This window comes from Podarcis muralis, chromosome 15 (assembly GCF_964188315.1).
Source record: "Podarcis muralis chromosome 15, rPodMur119.hap1.1, whole genome shotgun sequence".
Lineage (NCBI taxonomy): Eukaryota > Metazoa > Chordata > Lepidosauria > Squamata > Lacertidae > Podarcis > Podarcis muralis.
In genome coordinates this window covers 31621283-31638208 of record NC_135669.1, presented here as the reverse complement: position 1 = coordinate 31638208, position 16926 = coordinate 31621283, and the positions used below count along the sequence as shown (strand labels likewise).

The following is a 16926-nucleotide window of genomic DNA, read 5'->3' as shown; positions in this document are numbered from 1 at the left end:
AACAAAAAGCTTTAGAGAAAAAAAGAGAAAAGGGAAGGAGAGCTCTTCCCAACAGGATGTTGTGACGGACAAGCCCTGGGCCTGCCTCCTGGTGACCTGACAGCCAGTGAGAGTTGCTTGGGCTATCAGCCAATCTGGGGAGAGAGAGAGGGCAGTTTAAATTTGAAACTGGCAGTTTAACTGCCAGATCAGGAGTTGACTGTCAGGGGACAGGGATTTACTGCCAGTGTGGGCAGTTGGGGCTTGGACTATCTGGCAGGGCAACTCAGTTTTGATTCCCTGAGGGAAAGTAAAATTCTAGAAGGGACTGAGTGGAAGTTCCTGTTTAGGAACACTGATGGCTGTTCTGGGTGGGGAAAATCTACCTGAGCAGAGCTTTGGAATATAGTGCTGTTTAAAATCCTCTGTAAGGAGTGTGTGGCTGGAACAAAATGAATTGAACTCTTTGGCAGGTTTTGAATAAACATTCACAAACTCTTTATTGTAATACATTGATAGATAATTTGAGGATCTTTACAATTTTACAATATGCAGACAGGAAGATGTGTTGAGAAACCAGAGAAAGGAGCTGAGGGAATTCCAGGGTGGGGGGGGTTGGCTTTTCTGTTTAGGGGGGGAGGGGGGAAATGGAGGGGGGAACAATGTGGATGATGTATGAATGAATGAATGAATGAACTTTATTACGGTCACAGACCAGGATAAAAAACAAAACAAAACAAAACAAAAAACAAAACATATAAATAAAAGAGCAGTTAGGATTTTTTTAAACTGATAAATGTTGGAGCAGATAAGGACAAAGAAACAAGCATAGGATAAAACATCTGAATAAAATACAAGATTAAGGACGGATAATGGATGGATAAAAACTGATAATGTAATGGTGAAGGAATGGGTGGATGATGTATTTTTGTTAAAATTATTGTGTTGAAATATCTAATAAAAATTTAAAAAATAGAATGACTCCCATATGAAAATAGAAAACCTTATTAAAACAAAAATGTGGGAGAAGATTGGAGTGAGAATGAAAAGTGCTACTCAAAAGAAACCTAAGACTCTTGATGGGGTGACTGGAAGTCATAACAGAAGTTGTATTGTAAGAAGTTAATTTAATTTTTTGTAATTTGTATCATCCTTTGATTTTTTCCTTTGTTGACTGTTTTTTTCTTTTTTTATAATCAATAAAGCAATTTTTAAAAATTCAAAACAGGAACAATTAATGGGACATTTATTTAAAATCCAGTTAAAACTATGTAGCTTAATTCAACAACATGGATGAACTTGATTCAGTGATGCCAACTTTTAAAAGTCTCATAGCCATTCACACCTCCAGCACCCCCCTGCCACCACCTTGGCTCTTAGATGGGGAATCCTACTGCCTCCCAGGGGGCAGTACCACCCAATTTGGGAACCATGGTTTTAAATCTCCCAAAAGTGCAGTTAAACATTTAGTTTTGTTCCAGAAGTGTTTCCTCAGACTTCGAACCTCTGCATATGGAATGAGTAGTCTGGGCAGCCTTCACGGAAACTTAATACCTTGCTGCAGATTAAACATAAGCACTTCCACAAAGCATTTTCTAGGCCTCTCTGGGGCGAGAAATGGAGAATTTAATCTATTAGTGGGTAGCATCTGTCTATTTTGGGAGACAAAGGAGAAGTGCGTCTTTGGAGGTGAAGTCAAACTGTTGGAAGGTTACAGCGCCTGCTGTGGCGATAGAGACACAATTTGTCTATTATCTATTAACACACCTATAAAATCAGTCATGTTACTCAGCATCGGCCTTCAGTGAGGGTGTCTGTTGCACCCCTTTACTACCTTTTTCTTGATCATCCTGCTTCCAGGATTGGAGATAAATATGCAACAATATCAGAGGTGAAGGGAAAATGGCTTATGTAGAATTAGAGACTTGATGGATGGAGCGGGGCCTGTATAAGCCAAGACTTTAGATGACAAGCACTGAATGTCATAATAAATAACAAGATGGAAGATTTTTTTTAAAAAAATATTATTAAAAGATGATCCAAAAAAGAACTCCCTTAAGAGAATCAAGTCTTTTCGTCTTAAGACAGTCTTTAAAAGAATCTTTCAAAAAAAATCTTTTTAAAATAATTCCAGTAGCACCTTAAGGACCAATTAAGTATAAGCTTTCTAGGTATGAGCTTTCGTGTATATACACACTTCTTCAGATTCTCTGAAGCAGAGGTTGCTACAACCTTACAACTGTTGATGACTATTAATGATGGCAGTTGGTTCCACAGCACTGAATGTGTAGGCTTATATCTAAAGTCAATGGACAGAGCACCATCAATGTACTGCTGGATAAATGTCTAATGGTTCTTGTTTATCCAGTCTGGGGAGTTTGTATCTCATCCTCCTTTGTAACCACGTTTTTGCACCATTGCGGCCCCAGGCAACAGTGGGGGCGTGATTTTTTTGGTGCAGGCTGTAGCCATGGACATGCTATGTGATTTGATGGTTAATTTGGGGTGATGTTGCCCAGGATTAGTTGTTGTTGTTGTTATTTATAATCTGCATGCAAAGCAGATTGTCTAATCTCTGGCGGAGGAAGGGGGTGCGGGGGTGCGAGGAGGGAAAAGAGAAGAGATTTTGAGTCATGGGTCTTGAAGTGTGTGAAGAAGAAAGAGCCTTGTAAAGAGAAGTCAAGAGTAATGACATACCTCCTTGTCTTCCTCATTCTCTTCTTCCATGATTGCCTGAAAAGTTGAATGGATGATGGTGCGAATGTCCTGAAAGCGGGCAAGGGATAAAACTCAGGTCCCTCTGTGGGCATCTGGAGGACGGCTCCAACCCGAAACTCCATGCTTTGCTTTCTGCAGGAAAGGAAAACTCCATGCCCTATGCCTGCACGGTCCTCCTCTCAGGCAGACCCACAACACGTCCCCCAAATCCCATCCCCGGCCCTCCCACTGTAAGGGTAATGTTATGTATTGGGTTTAACACATTTTATGTTACAAGGCAAGTTCTTAGTTGGCTGAGGCGTGAGGTGTCTTGTCACAGAATGTGTCAGCTTATCGAAAGTGCATGCCTCTGTGTCCCTGGGTGCCATCAGACCTTCCAGCAGAGTGATGGCGGATCTTCCCAGCACCGTCAGTAGCACATCCACCTTGTCTGCTTCCCTAGTGAAGCCTTGTAGTTGGACATAGCTCCTTATTTGGCGGAGCCACTGCAGCCATTCTGCAGGATGGCTCATATTGAAGTCCAGTGGCGGTCGACTATGACTGATAGCCATCCTCAGACCTGGAGCAGTCGCTTGTGCAATTGTGGGTGGTTGTGAAGACGCGGCAGGCACGGTCTCATTTCCAGGACTATTTGCTGAGTCCAGTGTGGCGCTGAGGTTGCGCTTACTGCAAGGCGGCAGGCAGTAGTGCTGCGGTGCGGTCTTGGGCCTCTGGCAGCCGGTGGGAGCTCATCGATCCCATCCTCGTCGCCAATGTTAAATGTTCAGAAAAAGTCAGAAGCCCAAGATAGTATAAGTTCCTCAACTAAGTTTATTCAACATTTGTCAGTGACAACAGCTCACTCATAGGAATACAAGAACCAAACTGACTGGACAACATAATAATAAACCGAGCATGAACTGACCGTTGAAAGTTGACAGTTGAAAGTGCATGCACTTACTTGCCATTAGAACATTCGCCTATCAACGCTTATATGATTGGTTAGAACGAGTCTTGTAACATAAAATATGTTAAACCTAATACAATAACAGGTAAATTACACAATTTTGCACTCACTAAAATTTCTTCAGCAGCCAGATGTTTGGGGAGCTCAATGCTTTGGGAAGCCCCTCTGTGTGGCCTCCATACAAGTCCTGCTTAACTGCACCAAGAACAGCTTTTCAAGGTCCAATGGCTGAAATGGCAAAAGTCAGGCTCTTTAGTTCATAGTGAGGTGAGGGCTTCTCCTTTTCAGAGATGGCAGAATTGGGGGCAAAGACCACAGTTAGCGGCCAGAGGGTCTGAGGGATCCAGTCCCTACTCTTTTGTTTTCCCCAGTACTAATCTCAGGCTCTGGAAAAGCCTTGAAGAGCTGTGGCACAACTGCAACAAGAGAAGGACATGGGGACAAGTTAGTTCATCCCTTAGCAGCTTCCAAGAATATTCCAAGAGACTTCTCTTTGATTTCCCTGCTTCTACTTTTACCAAAGTCCTACTACAGGGGTGGCACAGCCCAGGCCTTAGGGGACAATCTTGGCCTGCAGCTCCCAGAATGTGGCTCATAAGAGAATGTGGCCCTAACTGACAACTGTTGCCCAGCCCTATCCTATCAGCTGCCTCTGCCACCTGCTTCCTCCAGAAATGCCTTTTCTCCTTTCTCAGTCAATAGCATCTTCATCAGACCCCACAAAACTGGCTGGCCACTGGGGTAGGTTTCCAGATGCTGGACCAGATGAGCCTTGGGTTGGAAACAGCAGTCTGGGTCTTTTGATTTTTTTACTAGCTTCCCCTCCCCAACAAATCCCTGCCACCCTAGCCTATTCCTGCCCTTCCCTTCCAAAAAATGGTGGTGGTAGGATACTTACTCACTTGGTGTCACAGGCTGCTCCTGGTACTGGAGCAGGGCCACTTCATTGCTCCTCTTGATGCTCATAAAATTTCTCAGTCGCCTGAGCCTAGAAAAGATGAGGTGAGGGCTTCTCCTCATCAGAGACTGCAGAACTGGGGGCAAAGACCACGGGCATAGGGGTGTGGGTGGGTTTCTGAGGAATCCAGTCCCTACTCTTTTGCTTTCTCCAAGTTTCTGGCACTGGAAATACAGCTGTGGCACAACTGCAATGAGAGGGGTCACATAGGCAGAATATACCTATAAGGGCTTTGCCAATCGCTCAATGATTAACACTCTAAGACAGGCACATTTGTGTTCTGTATTGTTCCTTTTAAATGCAGTAGAAAAATCCCAAGTCTGGGGTGCCCATTAAGAAAGGATCACACGCAGAATGCTGTTCCGGCACCCAGAACGGCGCACATACTACTGTGCACCAGGGTGGGGCAAGCCACCCACTGGGGCAGCGTGGCGAGCACGGGGGCACTGCCACCTGCGGCGAGCATCAGGGGGGGCGGCGATGTCACTCCCCCCAGTGATGACACCCAGAGCGGGCCATACCCCCCCTTCCTCTGCCAGTGATTAGACAATCTGCTTTGCATGCAGATTATAAATAATAATAATAACAACAACTAATCCTGAGCAACATCTCCTGATAGGGCTGCGAATGTCACCAATCTGAAATGCTGGTGAGCTGCTGCCAGTCAGTGTAGACAATGGATGGATTGATATTCTGACACTGTCTAAGGCAGCTTGCTATAAGTACCGTATTTTTCGGCCCATAGGGCGCACCGGCCCATAGGGCGCACCTAGTTTTTTTGGGGGGAAATAAAGAAAAACTTTTTTATTTCCCCTCCAAGCGCGGGGCTGGGGTGGGGGAAGCCCGAGCTTCCCCCGACCCCAGCCCCCAGAACAGGCAGCTCTCCCACGGCTTCAGCGAAAGCCTGCATTCACCCCATAGGACGCACAGACATTTCCCCTTCATTTTTGGAGGGGAAAAAGGTGCGTCCTATAGGGCGAAAAATACAGGTAATTTACCTGAAGATGAGCAAACTAACTTCTCCACAAGAAATGATAATCTTTTCCTTTAAGAGACTTTTTTAAAAGCTTTAAAAAAATGTTGCAAGTACAAAAATCCTGAATATGAGAGGAAGCAAAATTCCTGCCTCTGCAATAAAGCCATTGGCACTGCAAGGTGCCCCAACCAAATGCCAACTGAAACAGACCCTCCAAAATTTCAAAGGTGTAATTTTGAGGTGTGGAACACAGCTGGACCTTCTTCTGAGCTAATGTGCAGCAAAGAGGCTCTTGCAATAAAGGTTATAGGCCCTCTTCAGGACTGGCACCAGGACTTGACATTTTAGGGCACCTGACAAAACCTATGCTCCAGTATTTATTACCAATTGTTGTGAAGCACCCTGGAACTTTGAATGAAGGGTGGCAGAGCCCAATAAGTGCAAACTTAAAAAAATCTTAAAAAGGCGGGGGAGAAACCTTCATCAGAGAGAGCTACTTTTATTATTAATATTATTATATGTCTTTTTCCCTGCTGGGACTCAAGGCAACTTACAGATAAGTACCAGTAAGTGAATAATATGAAGCATGAACTGTAGTGCAGTTGGGTGTGGAAAAAATGGCATAAATGAGTTTGTGAAGGAACACGGGATTTTAATGAAAATGAGAAGTTTAAAGAAGAAGACATGTCACTTTCCCCCAAGATGCTTCTTAATAAACTGCCCCACCAACTTCTGGGGTCTCTCTTCGTATTCAGCCAGGACTTCATGAGAGCTGGTGATCTGGTCCCCTTGAAGTCGATTCAGGAGTGTGACACAGACCACAGCACCTAGAGGTCGGTGAAAGAAAACAGAAGAGGACCCAAAATGTGGCTTCAAGGGACACAAGAGAATGAAGAAGCCAGACGTCAACTTCTCTTCCTTGCCTAGTGCTGCTGTGATAGTCATTTAACACTTCCCCCCTTTCCCCTATTATTATTATTATTGTTATTAAAATTTGCCCTTCATATATCTCACAGCAGTTCACAGCATAAAAATACAAGCTAAAAAAACACAAGATACATAATAAAAGCAAGAACAAGAATAAATCAATAAGCCCACTTCTACCCACTACACATTTAAAAGCATTCAAGTCTTGAAGATATGCATAAGGCCAAATTCTGTTTTCATGCTAGTCAAGATTATTATTATTATTATTATTATTATTATTATTAGTAGTAGTAGTAGTAGTAGTAGTAGTAGTAATATAATTAGTAGTATTAATACCAGTTCTGGTCACTTGACTTCAAAAAGGATATTGTACAATTGGAAAAGGTTCAGAAAAGGGCAACCAAAATGATCAACGGGTGGAGCAAATCCCCTATGAGGAAAGGCTGCAGTGTTTGAGACTTTTTAGTTTAGAGAAAAAGCGAGTAAGAGGTGGCATGATAGAAAAGACTTCAATGCAAATTTAGGAAGGGGGCTGTTCCCTTCCAAGAGGGCTTACATTCAACACTTTAAATTTGGCACCTAATGCAAGGTCCACTGCTTTCTGGAGGGCTCAGAACCACCTGACATCATATGACATCAGAGCTGCCCACCTATCAAACGTGGCCCAAGAAAGGGTGACTACTTTTTGTTCTGGCCTGCTGGACAAAAGTGGCTAACCGTCCCTGGCTTAAACAAACCACAGTTTAGCACTATGTGTAAAGTAGGCCACCGTCCTCTTCCCAGAATGATTTGATGCAATCTGATACCTGCATGTAAAGAGCCTCATCTGAATGTCTCCCCCCACATTCTCCTTTAAAACTTGCCAGATATATCTGATACACTCTTGGTATCACCATCAACAAATTTTGTCCACCATCAACCCTGATGAAGAACTATGGAGAACTCAAAAGGATGCACACTATTTTGAGAAATTTTGGTTTGCCAGATCAAAGTATCACCTTAATAGGAATTGAGTATTAGCTAGCAGCTACCTGAGAGGCTGAAATTCATAGGTCAAAGTTTGACCATTTCTACAACAGACGCATCAAGACTGGCTGCATGAGTTACCTTTGATACCACTAAGATTGCACATTGCTGCAACAATAGCAGATTCCATCTCGATATTTCTCACTCCAGCCTCATGAGCTGCCTTCAAATATTTCATTTTGTCTTCTTCCGTGTAGGAACAGATAGCACCATCAAGGCGAGCTTGACCTAAAAATATCACATCATATATTATTGACACACCTTGCACACAGAGAAAAATCACATTTAAGAATACCTCAACCTCATATTTTGATAGTGTTATGGGTTTGGGGGGGTCAGTCTAGATGACACCTGTGGTTCGTTTCCTAATCTTTAATCCTATGTACTGTATAGGGAACTAGGAAGCTCGCTTAACCAGTCAGGCCAGTTCCTTTGTCAAGGTTATGACCTTAATTGCTTAGCCTTTTGCATCTTAAAGGAGTGAACTCTGCGAACTGTAGCTCTGGGAAGGGGATAGTGGCTTCCTATCAATTCTTAGCACCCTTAACAAACTACAATCCTATGTTCTATGGGGGAAAACATGACTGTTTCAGTATTCAGTAGATTTCAGTGGATTTCTGACCACCCTGGTTAAGGCATTCATCTTCACTTCCAATTTCCAGACTTAGAATCACAGAATCATTCTGTTGGAAGGGACCTTGTGGGATATCTAGCCTTTGTCAGGGGAATATGCCTATTGTGGTTTCCCACTAAACCCCTAAGCTGCACCGCTTCCTTGTGCTCTCTCTTCTCCCTTATTCCCACCTAAGCTTTTAGGAATGTCAATTTCTTTATTTAAATATTTTTTGCCCCACTGGTGTTTTACACCAAAGGCTCCCAGAGCAGCTTACAGATCAATTTTAAAAGAAAAGACAATCCCACATCAAACATCAAGACTGGATACTGCAATGTACTCTGTGTGGGGCTTTCTTCATGCTTGATACGGAAGCTGCAGTTAGTGCAGGATACTGCAGCAGAATTGCTGATAGGAGTGTGGCCTTGCCAACATCAACACCTGTGCTCAGAGTTTGAAAGAGCTTGGCAAGAATAGTTGGCAGAGTTTGTTGTACTTCTGTTCTACTTTCAAAATTTCCTCACTGGCTTGTTCATTCAGTCTGTCTATTTTATTCTGTACATCATCAATCTTTCTACTTCTTCTTTGGTGATCACTTGTAGCTGAGTAAGATTGTCTTCCATAAACATGGTCTTAAAAGTGAGTCTGTGACTGTGGAGGCCAATTCTGGATCCACATGTCATTCCACAGTTGGGACATAGGTTTTCGGGTGGGAGTAGATCATGGTGAGTGTTTGCCAAGTGTGCCTTCTTCTTAGCGCACTTCTCCCTTTCATCCTGAGTTTGAGTGTCTTCAAAGTCCATGACACCTTTGGTAAAGGCTGTTCTCCAATTGGAGTGCTTACAGGCCAGTGTTTCCCAGTTATTGGTGTTTATACTAAAATTTTTTAGATTTGCTTTGAGAGAGTCTTTGAACCTCTTTTGTTGACCACCAGCATTACACTTTCCATTTTTAAGTTCGGAATAGAATACAGTGGTACCTCGGTTTAAGAACAGTCCTGTTTACGAATGATTCGGTTTACGAAATCCGCAAAACTGGAAGTAGTGTCCCGGTTTGTGAACTTTACTTTGGTCTAAGAATGGAATCCAAATGGTGGAAGGACACCGGTGGTGGGAGGCCTCATAAGGGAAAGTGTGCCCTGGTTTAAGACCAGTTTCGGTTTAAGAATGGACTTTCAGAACGGATTAAGTTTGTAAACTGAGGTACCACTGTAGTTGCTTTGGAAGACAATAATCAGGCATCCGCACAACATGACCAGTCCAATGAAGTTGATGTTGACACTGGTGATCTTTGCTTCTTCCAGTACACTGGCATTAGTTTGCCTGTCTTCCCAGGTGATGTGTAAAATTTTTAGGAAACACCATTGATGGAATCATTTGAGGAGTTGGAGATGGCGTTTATAAGTGGTCCATTTTTCACAAGAATACAGCAAGGTTGGTAGTACCATAGCTTTGTAAACAAGCATGTGCAATTGCTTCCTGCTGCTCTTTGTCTGAGATCTCATCAGCCCCATCGTGGTTGGAGTTGAGCTCCTTCTTGCTGACTTTGGCCACCAGCGCCCACATCTTGAGAGCAAGAAAAGGTGGCGAAAGCAAGCGAGAGATAAAGGCAGGCAGGGACTGAAAGAGTGGAAGAGCCACGGAGCCTCGCCTCAGACCGGGCTTAGCTGGAGCCACTGCTTCTCCTCTAGCTCCTCCTCCTCTCAGCTCTTCTTCTCACCTATAAATAGTTTTAACAATAACCAAGGGAACATACAGTGCTATTTTTTCTAGAAAAAGAGGTGCTGGAACTCACCATGAACACCTCCCTCGTTCTCTTAGAATGGCAATGGCAATGGCGCCCCCGTGAGAGGTGCCGGAGCTGAGTTCCAGTGAGTTCCCCCTGAAAAAAGCCCTGGGAACAGATCAATCTCTGCTGAGCTGCACCCACAATTGTGAGGCCTGAAGAGGTCATGATGATGCCACCCCAGCTGTTGCCATTGGCTGAGGATGCTCTGTGATGTCATAAAAGCAAATGGTGGCCAGCTGAGTGGATATAAAGGTGGTCCTTTGCCTCTTCCCCAACAGGACACAGCAGGCAACATTACAGTCGCTGGGCTCCAGCTTACTTCGTTCGGTCACTGTGTCTGTGTTCCTGCTCCAGCCTCAGAGGGGGGAAGCACACGGATGTAAAACAGAATGTCCCTATTTTCACCTGAGGAATGTTGGAGGGTCTGTCTCTGTTGCACAAGGATGCTCCACTCATGTAATGTAGAATCCAAAGTCATCCTTGGAATAGGAAGTAACTAAGAACCTTTTCTTCTTTACTAATGGGACCTCTGTGTGCATGAGCGTAGTGGGGGCGGGGGGGGGGGCAGCTACCCCCCCAATCAATAAAGATCAATAAAAATACATAGCTAATCGAGGTTCTGCCCCCCCCCAACAAAAGGCCTGCCTCCTTAACAAAAATCCTGGCTAAGCCCATGTCTGTATGTTTTATTTTACCTTTTAAGCAATGCTAGCAATACGTGAATGAGACAGAACAGGGTCATAGGGCTGAGCAACTTCAAATTGAATCACATTTCTCCCCCATTCCTGCCTGAGACACAATATTCAGACCAATGGGGCTACAGTGCAGCAGTCTTACCTTCATAGAAATCTAAGGTGCACATTGTGTTCCCAATGACCGTGTTGAACTGATGCAGTTCCTTGCCACATTCCAGCAGTTCCTCAGCCAACTTCTCATCGAGGTCTGTGTTGCGAAGTACAGACTTCCCGAGGACCATCTGTTCTAACTGAGGCTTGAAAGAGGCATTGACAGCCTGTTTGGTGATCACCACAGATCCTGGCTCCAAACCTGTATGTGTATACACACACACACACACACACACACACACACACACACACACGATGTTTTCCATTTGATGGCTATCCACATGATGCAAAAGACCATGGAATTTAGATTCATGTATGATGTATGAAACAACCTTTTTACCAGTGATCTGACATTGGTGTCTGATAGGAGTCATTACACTTTGGGATTTTGTAAAAGTGTTCATGTTGTTGATCTTTTATTAGTAGTATAACTAGACATTATTTGTATTTATACTGGGTCTTTTTTTTTTTAATTATGAGAAGCATCTGATCTGAAAACAAGACTGAGCCTTCAATTTCTGGAAATGTCTTTTCATCCATGTATTTCTCTAATTCTCTTTTTTAAAGCCTCCCAAGTCCACGGGTGCATATTGCCACCTGTGAAACGACTTCTTTTCATTTTAGCTGGCACCGACTTAAAAGGAACCCCCCCCAAAAAAGTTTTCACCAGTCTGTAATATCAATTTCACAGTGTAGATCTGTTTCCCATAGTGATTTTAGGGAGCCTGGTTCAATCTAAGCACCACAGCCATCAACCACAAAAACACTTATTTAGAAGGGGGAGGGGGGAAAGACTATAATAGGAAATACCTATTCCGCCAGATGTGCCAATGCGAATAATGATGACGTCGGAGCATTTAGCATGATGCAGAAGTTTGATGAGCTCATGCAACATAGTTGCGATGGAAGACATCCCTATCCCATGCTGAAAAGGAACAACAAACAAACACCCCCTTCTATCATCATCAGAGGAGTTTCCCATTGAAGATAAATATACCAAATAGCTTAGCCCCCCCCCCCCCATATCAGGAACAGAGATATAATTGCTTTTAAAGTATCTGTGCTCCCAAGAAAGCTAGCATGATGTCACGGTCAGAGTGTGGGATTAGAACCTGGGCCAGAGTTCGAATCCCCACCCAGCTACAAAGCTCACAGTGATCTTGGGTCAGTCCCTTACTCTCAACCTGACCTCCCTCACATGGTGGTTGTGAGAATGAAATGAGGAAGAGGAGACCTACGGACACCACCTTGAGCTCCTTGGAGACCGTATTTTCCCGTCTATAAGACGTCCCCATGTATAAGACGCCCTCTATTTTGGGGGACTCCGATTTAAGAAAATGGGGGGGGGGATGAATACGTGTATAAGATGCCCCCAAATTTTTGACACTGTTTTTTAGGGGGGAAACCTAGTCTTATACACAGAAAAATATGGTAAATGTAATAAACAGACCTGGCTGAACTCTTTAATATTTATTTATTTATTTCCATCCTTCCCTTCGAAAACGTTTTTCGAAGCAGATCTGCCATTCATGAAGTATAGCAATGTCAATGGCAGAATGGAAATGAAAGCTAAAGAGTAGCAGAACCTCAGGGCCAGTCAGCAACTCTCAGGTAGCCTACCTCATGGGGTTGTTGTGAGGATGTGACTGGGAGGGGAAGCCAACTGTGTGTACACCACCCTGAGATCCTTGGAGGAAAGATGAGAGATAAACTCAATACAGTAAATAAGTAAGATAACGGCTTGTGTACTTACGCTAAGTGCTAGCACAGGGCCAGCTTTGTACATGGCGTACCGATCCGTTGCGGCACAGATGTTGGGCAAGTCACAGGCCAGGCTCCCGATGGCCAGCTCCTTAGCGATAGACGTGATGAAAGCTTTCATCCGCAAAGGGCTTCCACCAGTGCATACAAACTAGACCCAATGGCGTTTCAAAGAAAGAAAAAGGAAGATTTTTTTATAATATTACTCAGTCTGCTAAATGTAGCTAGATCTAGCTATTCTGTAAAATGTTACTGGTGTTAGATATTAGACGGGAGAAATCAATTCAGTTCACACTGAAAGGTGAATCTACCAAATTCACACCTTCTGAAACAACAGAAGTGAAACATAGCTCGCTATTAAAATTCACACTAATCCAGAATTTGCAATGTAGCTCTCCAGCCAAACAATGTAATTCCATCCTTAGGTCATCAGATGTCCCTTAAGTACCTCTCCCAAATCCAATTCTCAATCATCAGAGACAGAGTTTAATGATTCAGTGTTCTGACACAACGTTTGTTTTCTTACCTTCACGTCTCCAAACAAGGCAGGTAAATTGTGGGTCCCAGTGCCAAGAGCTAAATGATACAGGACATCCTCTTTCATCTTCTGAAGGTGGGGGTTGGGGACACGAAAGGCGGTTTCTCTATCAATGCAGAGTAGATGGGCATGAGATCATAGCTATGGCACAAAAACAAGTAACGTCTAAGGAAACAACAGGATGAGCGCCATGACCTCTTAATTATAGCTTTGATCCAACCCTGGTATTCTAAAGCCTACTGATCGTTTCAGTTAATCCAACTGGATCGTAACACTTTTTACACTTACTTTGATGGCTGTTCTCCCTCTGCCTTCTTAGCTGTGCCTGTAGAAGCCATTCTGTGTGGCTAGAGGCTGAAGAAGAAAAATACTGGAGATAAACCAGCATCTTTAGAGACCTACTATTATCCTGTTATGTACACCCCAGGTTCTGAGTGGTGAGAGACTCCAAGGATGCCTGCACTTTCCCATGGTTTGGTTGTGATGTCCTTAGGATATATGATTTTATTCATTTACGCATATATACAACAAGAGTGTGAGATGGGCGCACAACCCTAGAGTCTGTCAAGACTGGCCCGTATGGGCAGGGGTTCCTTTACCTTTTTTACAACAAGAGCATAAGATGGAGGTGCTCTTGTCATTAGCACCATGACAGACTTTGCTACCCCATTAAGGTTTCTAGGAAGGCCCTCAAAGTTATAGCTTTGGCTCCAACAGAAGAGAGCAAGTCAAGCTTCACAGTTCCAGACCAGACTAAGAAAAAAGCTACCCCCTACTTCTAGGAAAACTGCCAGCCAGGTGAAGTGAGGGGCCTATTCTCACTTCTGGAGGTATCACTAGCTAGCTGTTTCTATGGCAACACATCTGTACTTGACCAATTCTTTAGATGTGCAAAAAGGAAACAAGTGTGACCAAAAATTTAGACAAGTATAAAACAACAGACTTGGAAGGGACGCAATGATAAATACCAAAGGTACTTTTAATCTGTTTTAGTATTTTAACATTTGTATGTTTTAAAGTAGGGTTGCAAATTTTTCTTCAGTTATCTTCTCCTTGAGGTTTTTGTTTTAAACAATCAAGCGGTGTATAAATTTCATGAAATAAATAATAAGATAATAGCAGCTAAACCAACCAAGCCCCCAAACCTACAACAATAACAAAGGAAGTAAATAAGTGACAAGGTTATAAATAAAATGCTTTGGTGATAAGCTTCTGTACAGGAAAGATGGGGCATTCAACTGAACTAACCCTACAATCTGCATATGGTCAAGAGTTAAAGGCACACATCACTTTGTGCAGAAATTGTGGTGGGTTAGGAAGAAGTTCATCTTTTGGTTGGAAGGGACCTTGCAAGTTATCTACTCTGACCTCCTGTTCAGTATAGAATCTGTATGTAATGCAGGAGTCAGTTACAGAATCTCTGGCAGATAGTGATGCAGGTTCTGCTTTAAAGACCAGCCAAGAAGAAGTCTAAACTTCCTCTGTCCCATTGTCAAATAACTCCAACTTTCTTTAAAACAAACAATTGTTTTAATTGCTTTAAACCACAAAACTATGCCTTCATTTACCTGTTGGCCTACCTGCTCATTTCTGATGATCTACAGGATTTTGTACAGCAGTATTAAACCATATTAAACCATAGATCTATGCAGGTTGTAGTTAGGTTTTCAATCTTATGGGAGGGTTTGAAGGAGGAGTATCTCCCCTGCCCCGGGATAACCTCTGTTTCAATTACACTTAGGAACTGTAGTTCTCTGTCTACAGATCATGGACAGTATGATCAGCAACTTCACCCGACCAGAACTCCTAAAATTCTTTGAGAAAAAGCCTTGACAATTAACCCGGATGAGAAGCATCAATGGACCAAGAAAATCACAACTCTCCAACAGACTCATGTGAACTATTTTTGTGGCATAAAAAATAGTATTTACCTTTTTGTCTAAGAGCCCTTTTGCTCTCTGAAAGTACTGTACTTCTCTAACCTGCATCCTCTGAAACAATAGCTGCCCTGGTGTCATTTATCTTTCTGCAACGGCAGATCTGATTGGCCATCCAACTCATTACATCATAATATCACAGAAATTGTTCCCTCTCAGAATACCTGAGTTTGGAGGAGTCCACCAGAGTAGACTGGCAGTGGGTTCCAAAGAGACCAAAGAAAGTCTCTGCACTGGGCTGAGTGTGAAATGGGATTCAGTTCACATTTAAACGCAAATCTAGCCAATACAAAACACAGCCATCCTTTGGAATTTGCATTTCTCTGAATTTTGCAGTGTACTTCTCCAACCAAATAATGCTTACAAAAATGAAGATACTAAGGGAAAGTGTGCATCAACATTAATATATCAGTGAAAATAACAAAAGTGAGTTATTTGCCTGCAAAAATGTGTGTTTTAGTCAAAACTGCATTAAAAAAATGTGTTTCTTAGGAGAAACTCACATCAACATGCTAGTGTTTTCCTGTGGGGATGTGTGTGTGTGTGTGTGTGTGTGTGTGTGTGTAATTGCAGATGGCCACAGAAACGTGGAAAACTGAATTTCAGATTGGAGAAACTGAGTGTGAACTGAAATGCAGGGCTCCTTCCATTCCTACACTTGGCTAACCAGTGCTCACTGGCAGAGAAAGGTGTGTGTGGTGGGGGCGGTACGCTCCGGGTGTCATCCCTGAGGGGGGGTGACATCACCACGGGCAATCAATTGGACGTGTCTAAAATGGTCGCTTCTAGGGACGCTGGTGGTGCTGTGGGTAAAACCTCAGTGCCTAGGACTTGCTGATCGCATGGTCGGCAGTTCAAATCCCCGCGGTGGGGTGCGCTCCCGTCGTTCGGTCCCAGCGCCTGCCAACCTAGCAGTTCGAAAGGACCCCCAGGTGCAGGTAGATAAATAGGGACCGCTTACCAGCGGGAAGGTAAACGGTGTTCCGTGTGCTGCGCTGGCTCACCAGATGCAGCTTGTCACGCTGGCCACATGACCCGGAAGTGTCTGCGGACAGTGCTGGCTCCCGGCCTATAGAGTGAGATGAGCGCACAACCCTAGAGTCTGGCAAGACTGGCCCGTACGGGCAGGGGTACCTTTACCTTTACCTTAAAATGGTCGCTGCCTGTACTGCTGTTTACCACCCCCCAGTGGTTCATAACAACCATACTGTTGCATGCCACCCTAATCTCTTGAGTGATGAGAGATTCCAGGGGTACCCAGGGTTCGTGTTTCCTTCAAAATGAGGTACAGCAGAGACTATGGTATCTCTATGATAGATGGTTCATTTACACACACATATACAGGGTGAGTCTTTTAAAAGAGGCCCCATGGAACATGTGTACTCTGCATCCACAGGGCCTCTTTTAAAGGACTCACCCTGTATAATCTGAGCCTATGACGGAGGACTTTGCAGCATTAAAACCCCCAAAGGGTCTTGTTTCTCTCATAGCCACACCCTTTGATTCAAACAGAAATCAAGCATTGTTTTCTCTTCCTCTCCAACTGGCTGCTTTGCTTCCAGTCCACATCACTACAGCACTCAGCTCTCAACTCTGCCTTTGCCTTTCTAACTACCACAAGTTGAGGGGTCTGCCCATTTCTGCCCCACCCCTTCCTTTGTTTTCTTAATGGCCCATCACCCAGGCTATCACCTCATCAGGAAGTCAGTCTGGCTATTTCAAGAATTAGAATGTAGGCTTGGGGGCTCCCATGGAAACCTAATGGGGAAGCAAAATCTTTTACGGTGTTGATGCTATGAGCTCCTCCACCTTATTACCGTATTGGCCCGAATATAAGTCACACTCCCCACCCACCCCCAATTCCGACTGAAAAGTTAAAGTGCAGCTTATATTCGGAACCAAACACTGCACGCT

At 43.7% G+C, this 16926-nt stretch overlaps 1 protein-coding gene across 1 annotated transcript; it reads right to left on the bottom strand.

Annotated features, from left to right (window-relative positions):
• Positions 1–5484: 5484 nt before the first annotated feature.
• LOC144325713 (uridine phosphorylase 1-like) lies at positions 5485–12658 on the bottom strand. The gene is made up of 5 exons (XM_077919823.1): positions 12530–12658; positions 11587–11701; positions 10769–10978; positions 7612–7758; positions 5485–6404 (listed from the first exon to the last, which is right to left on the bottom strand). Exons 1-5 carry the CDS (start codon positions 12656–12658, stop codon positions 6265–6267), a joined length of 741 nt encoding a protein of 246 aa, XP_077775949.1. The 3' UTR covers positions 5485–6264.
• Positions 12659–16926: the final 4268 nt, after the last annotated feature.

Excerpts from the sequence above, each read along its gene's own strand:
- LOC144325713 (XM_077919823.1), bottom strand. The coding sequence starts at position 12,658 with ATGAAAGCTTTCATCACGTCTATCGCTAAGGAGCTGGCCATCGGGAGC. Across the intron at positions 7,759-10,768 it reads CACCTTAGATTTCTATGAAG|GTCAAGCTCGCCTTGATGGT; the intron begins GTAAGACTGCTG and ends TGATATTTTTAG. Across the intron at positions 6,405-7,611 it reads CAATCTTAGTGGTATCAAAG|GTGCTGTGGTCTGTGTCACA; the intron begins GTAACTCATGCA and ends ACCGACCTCTAG.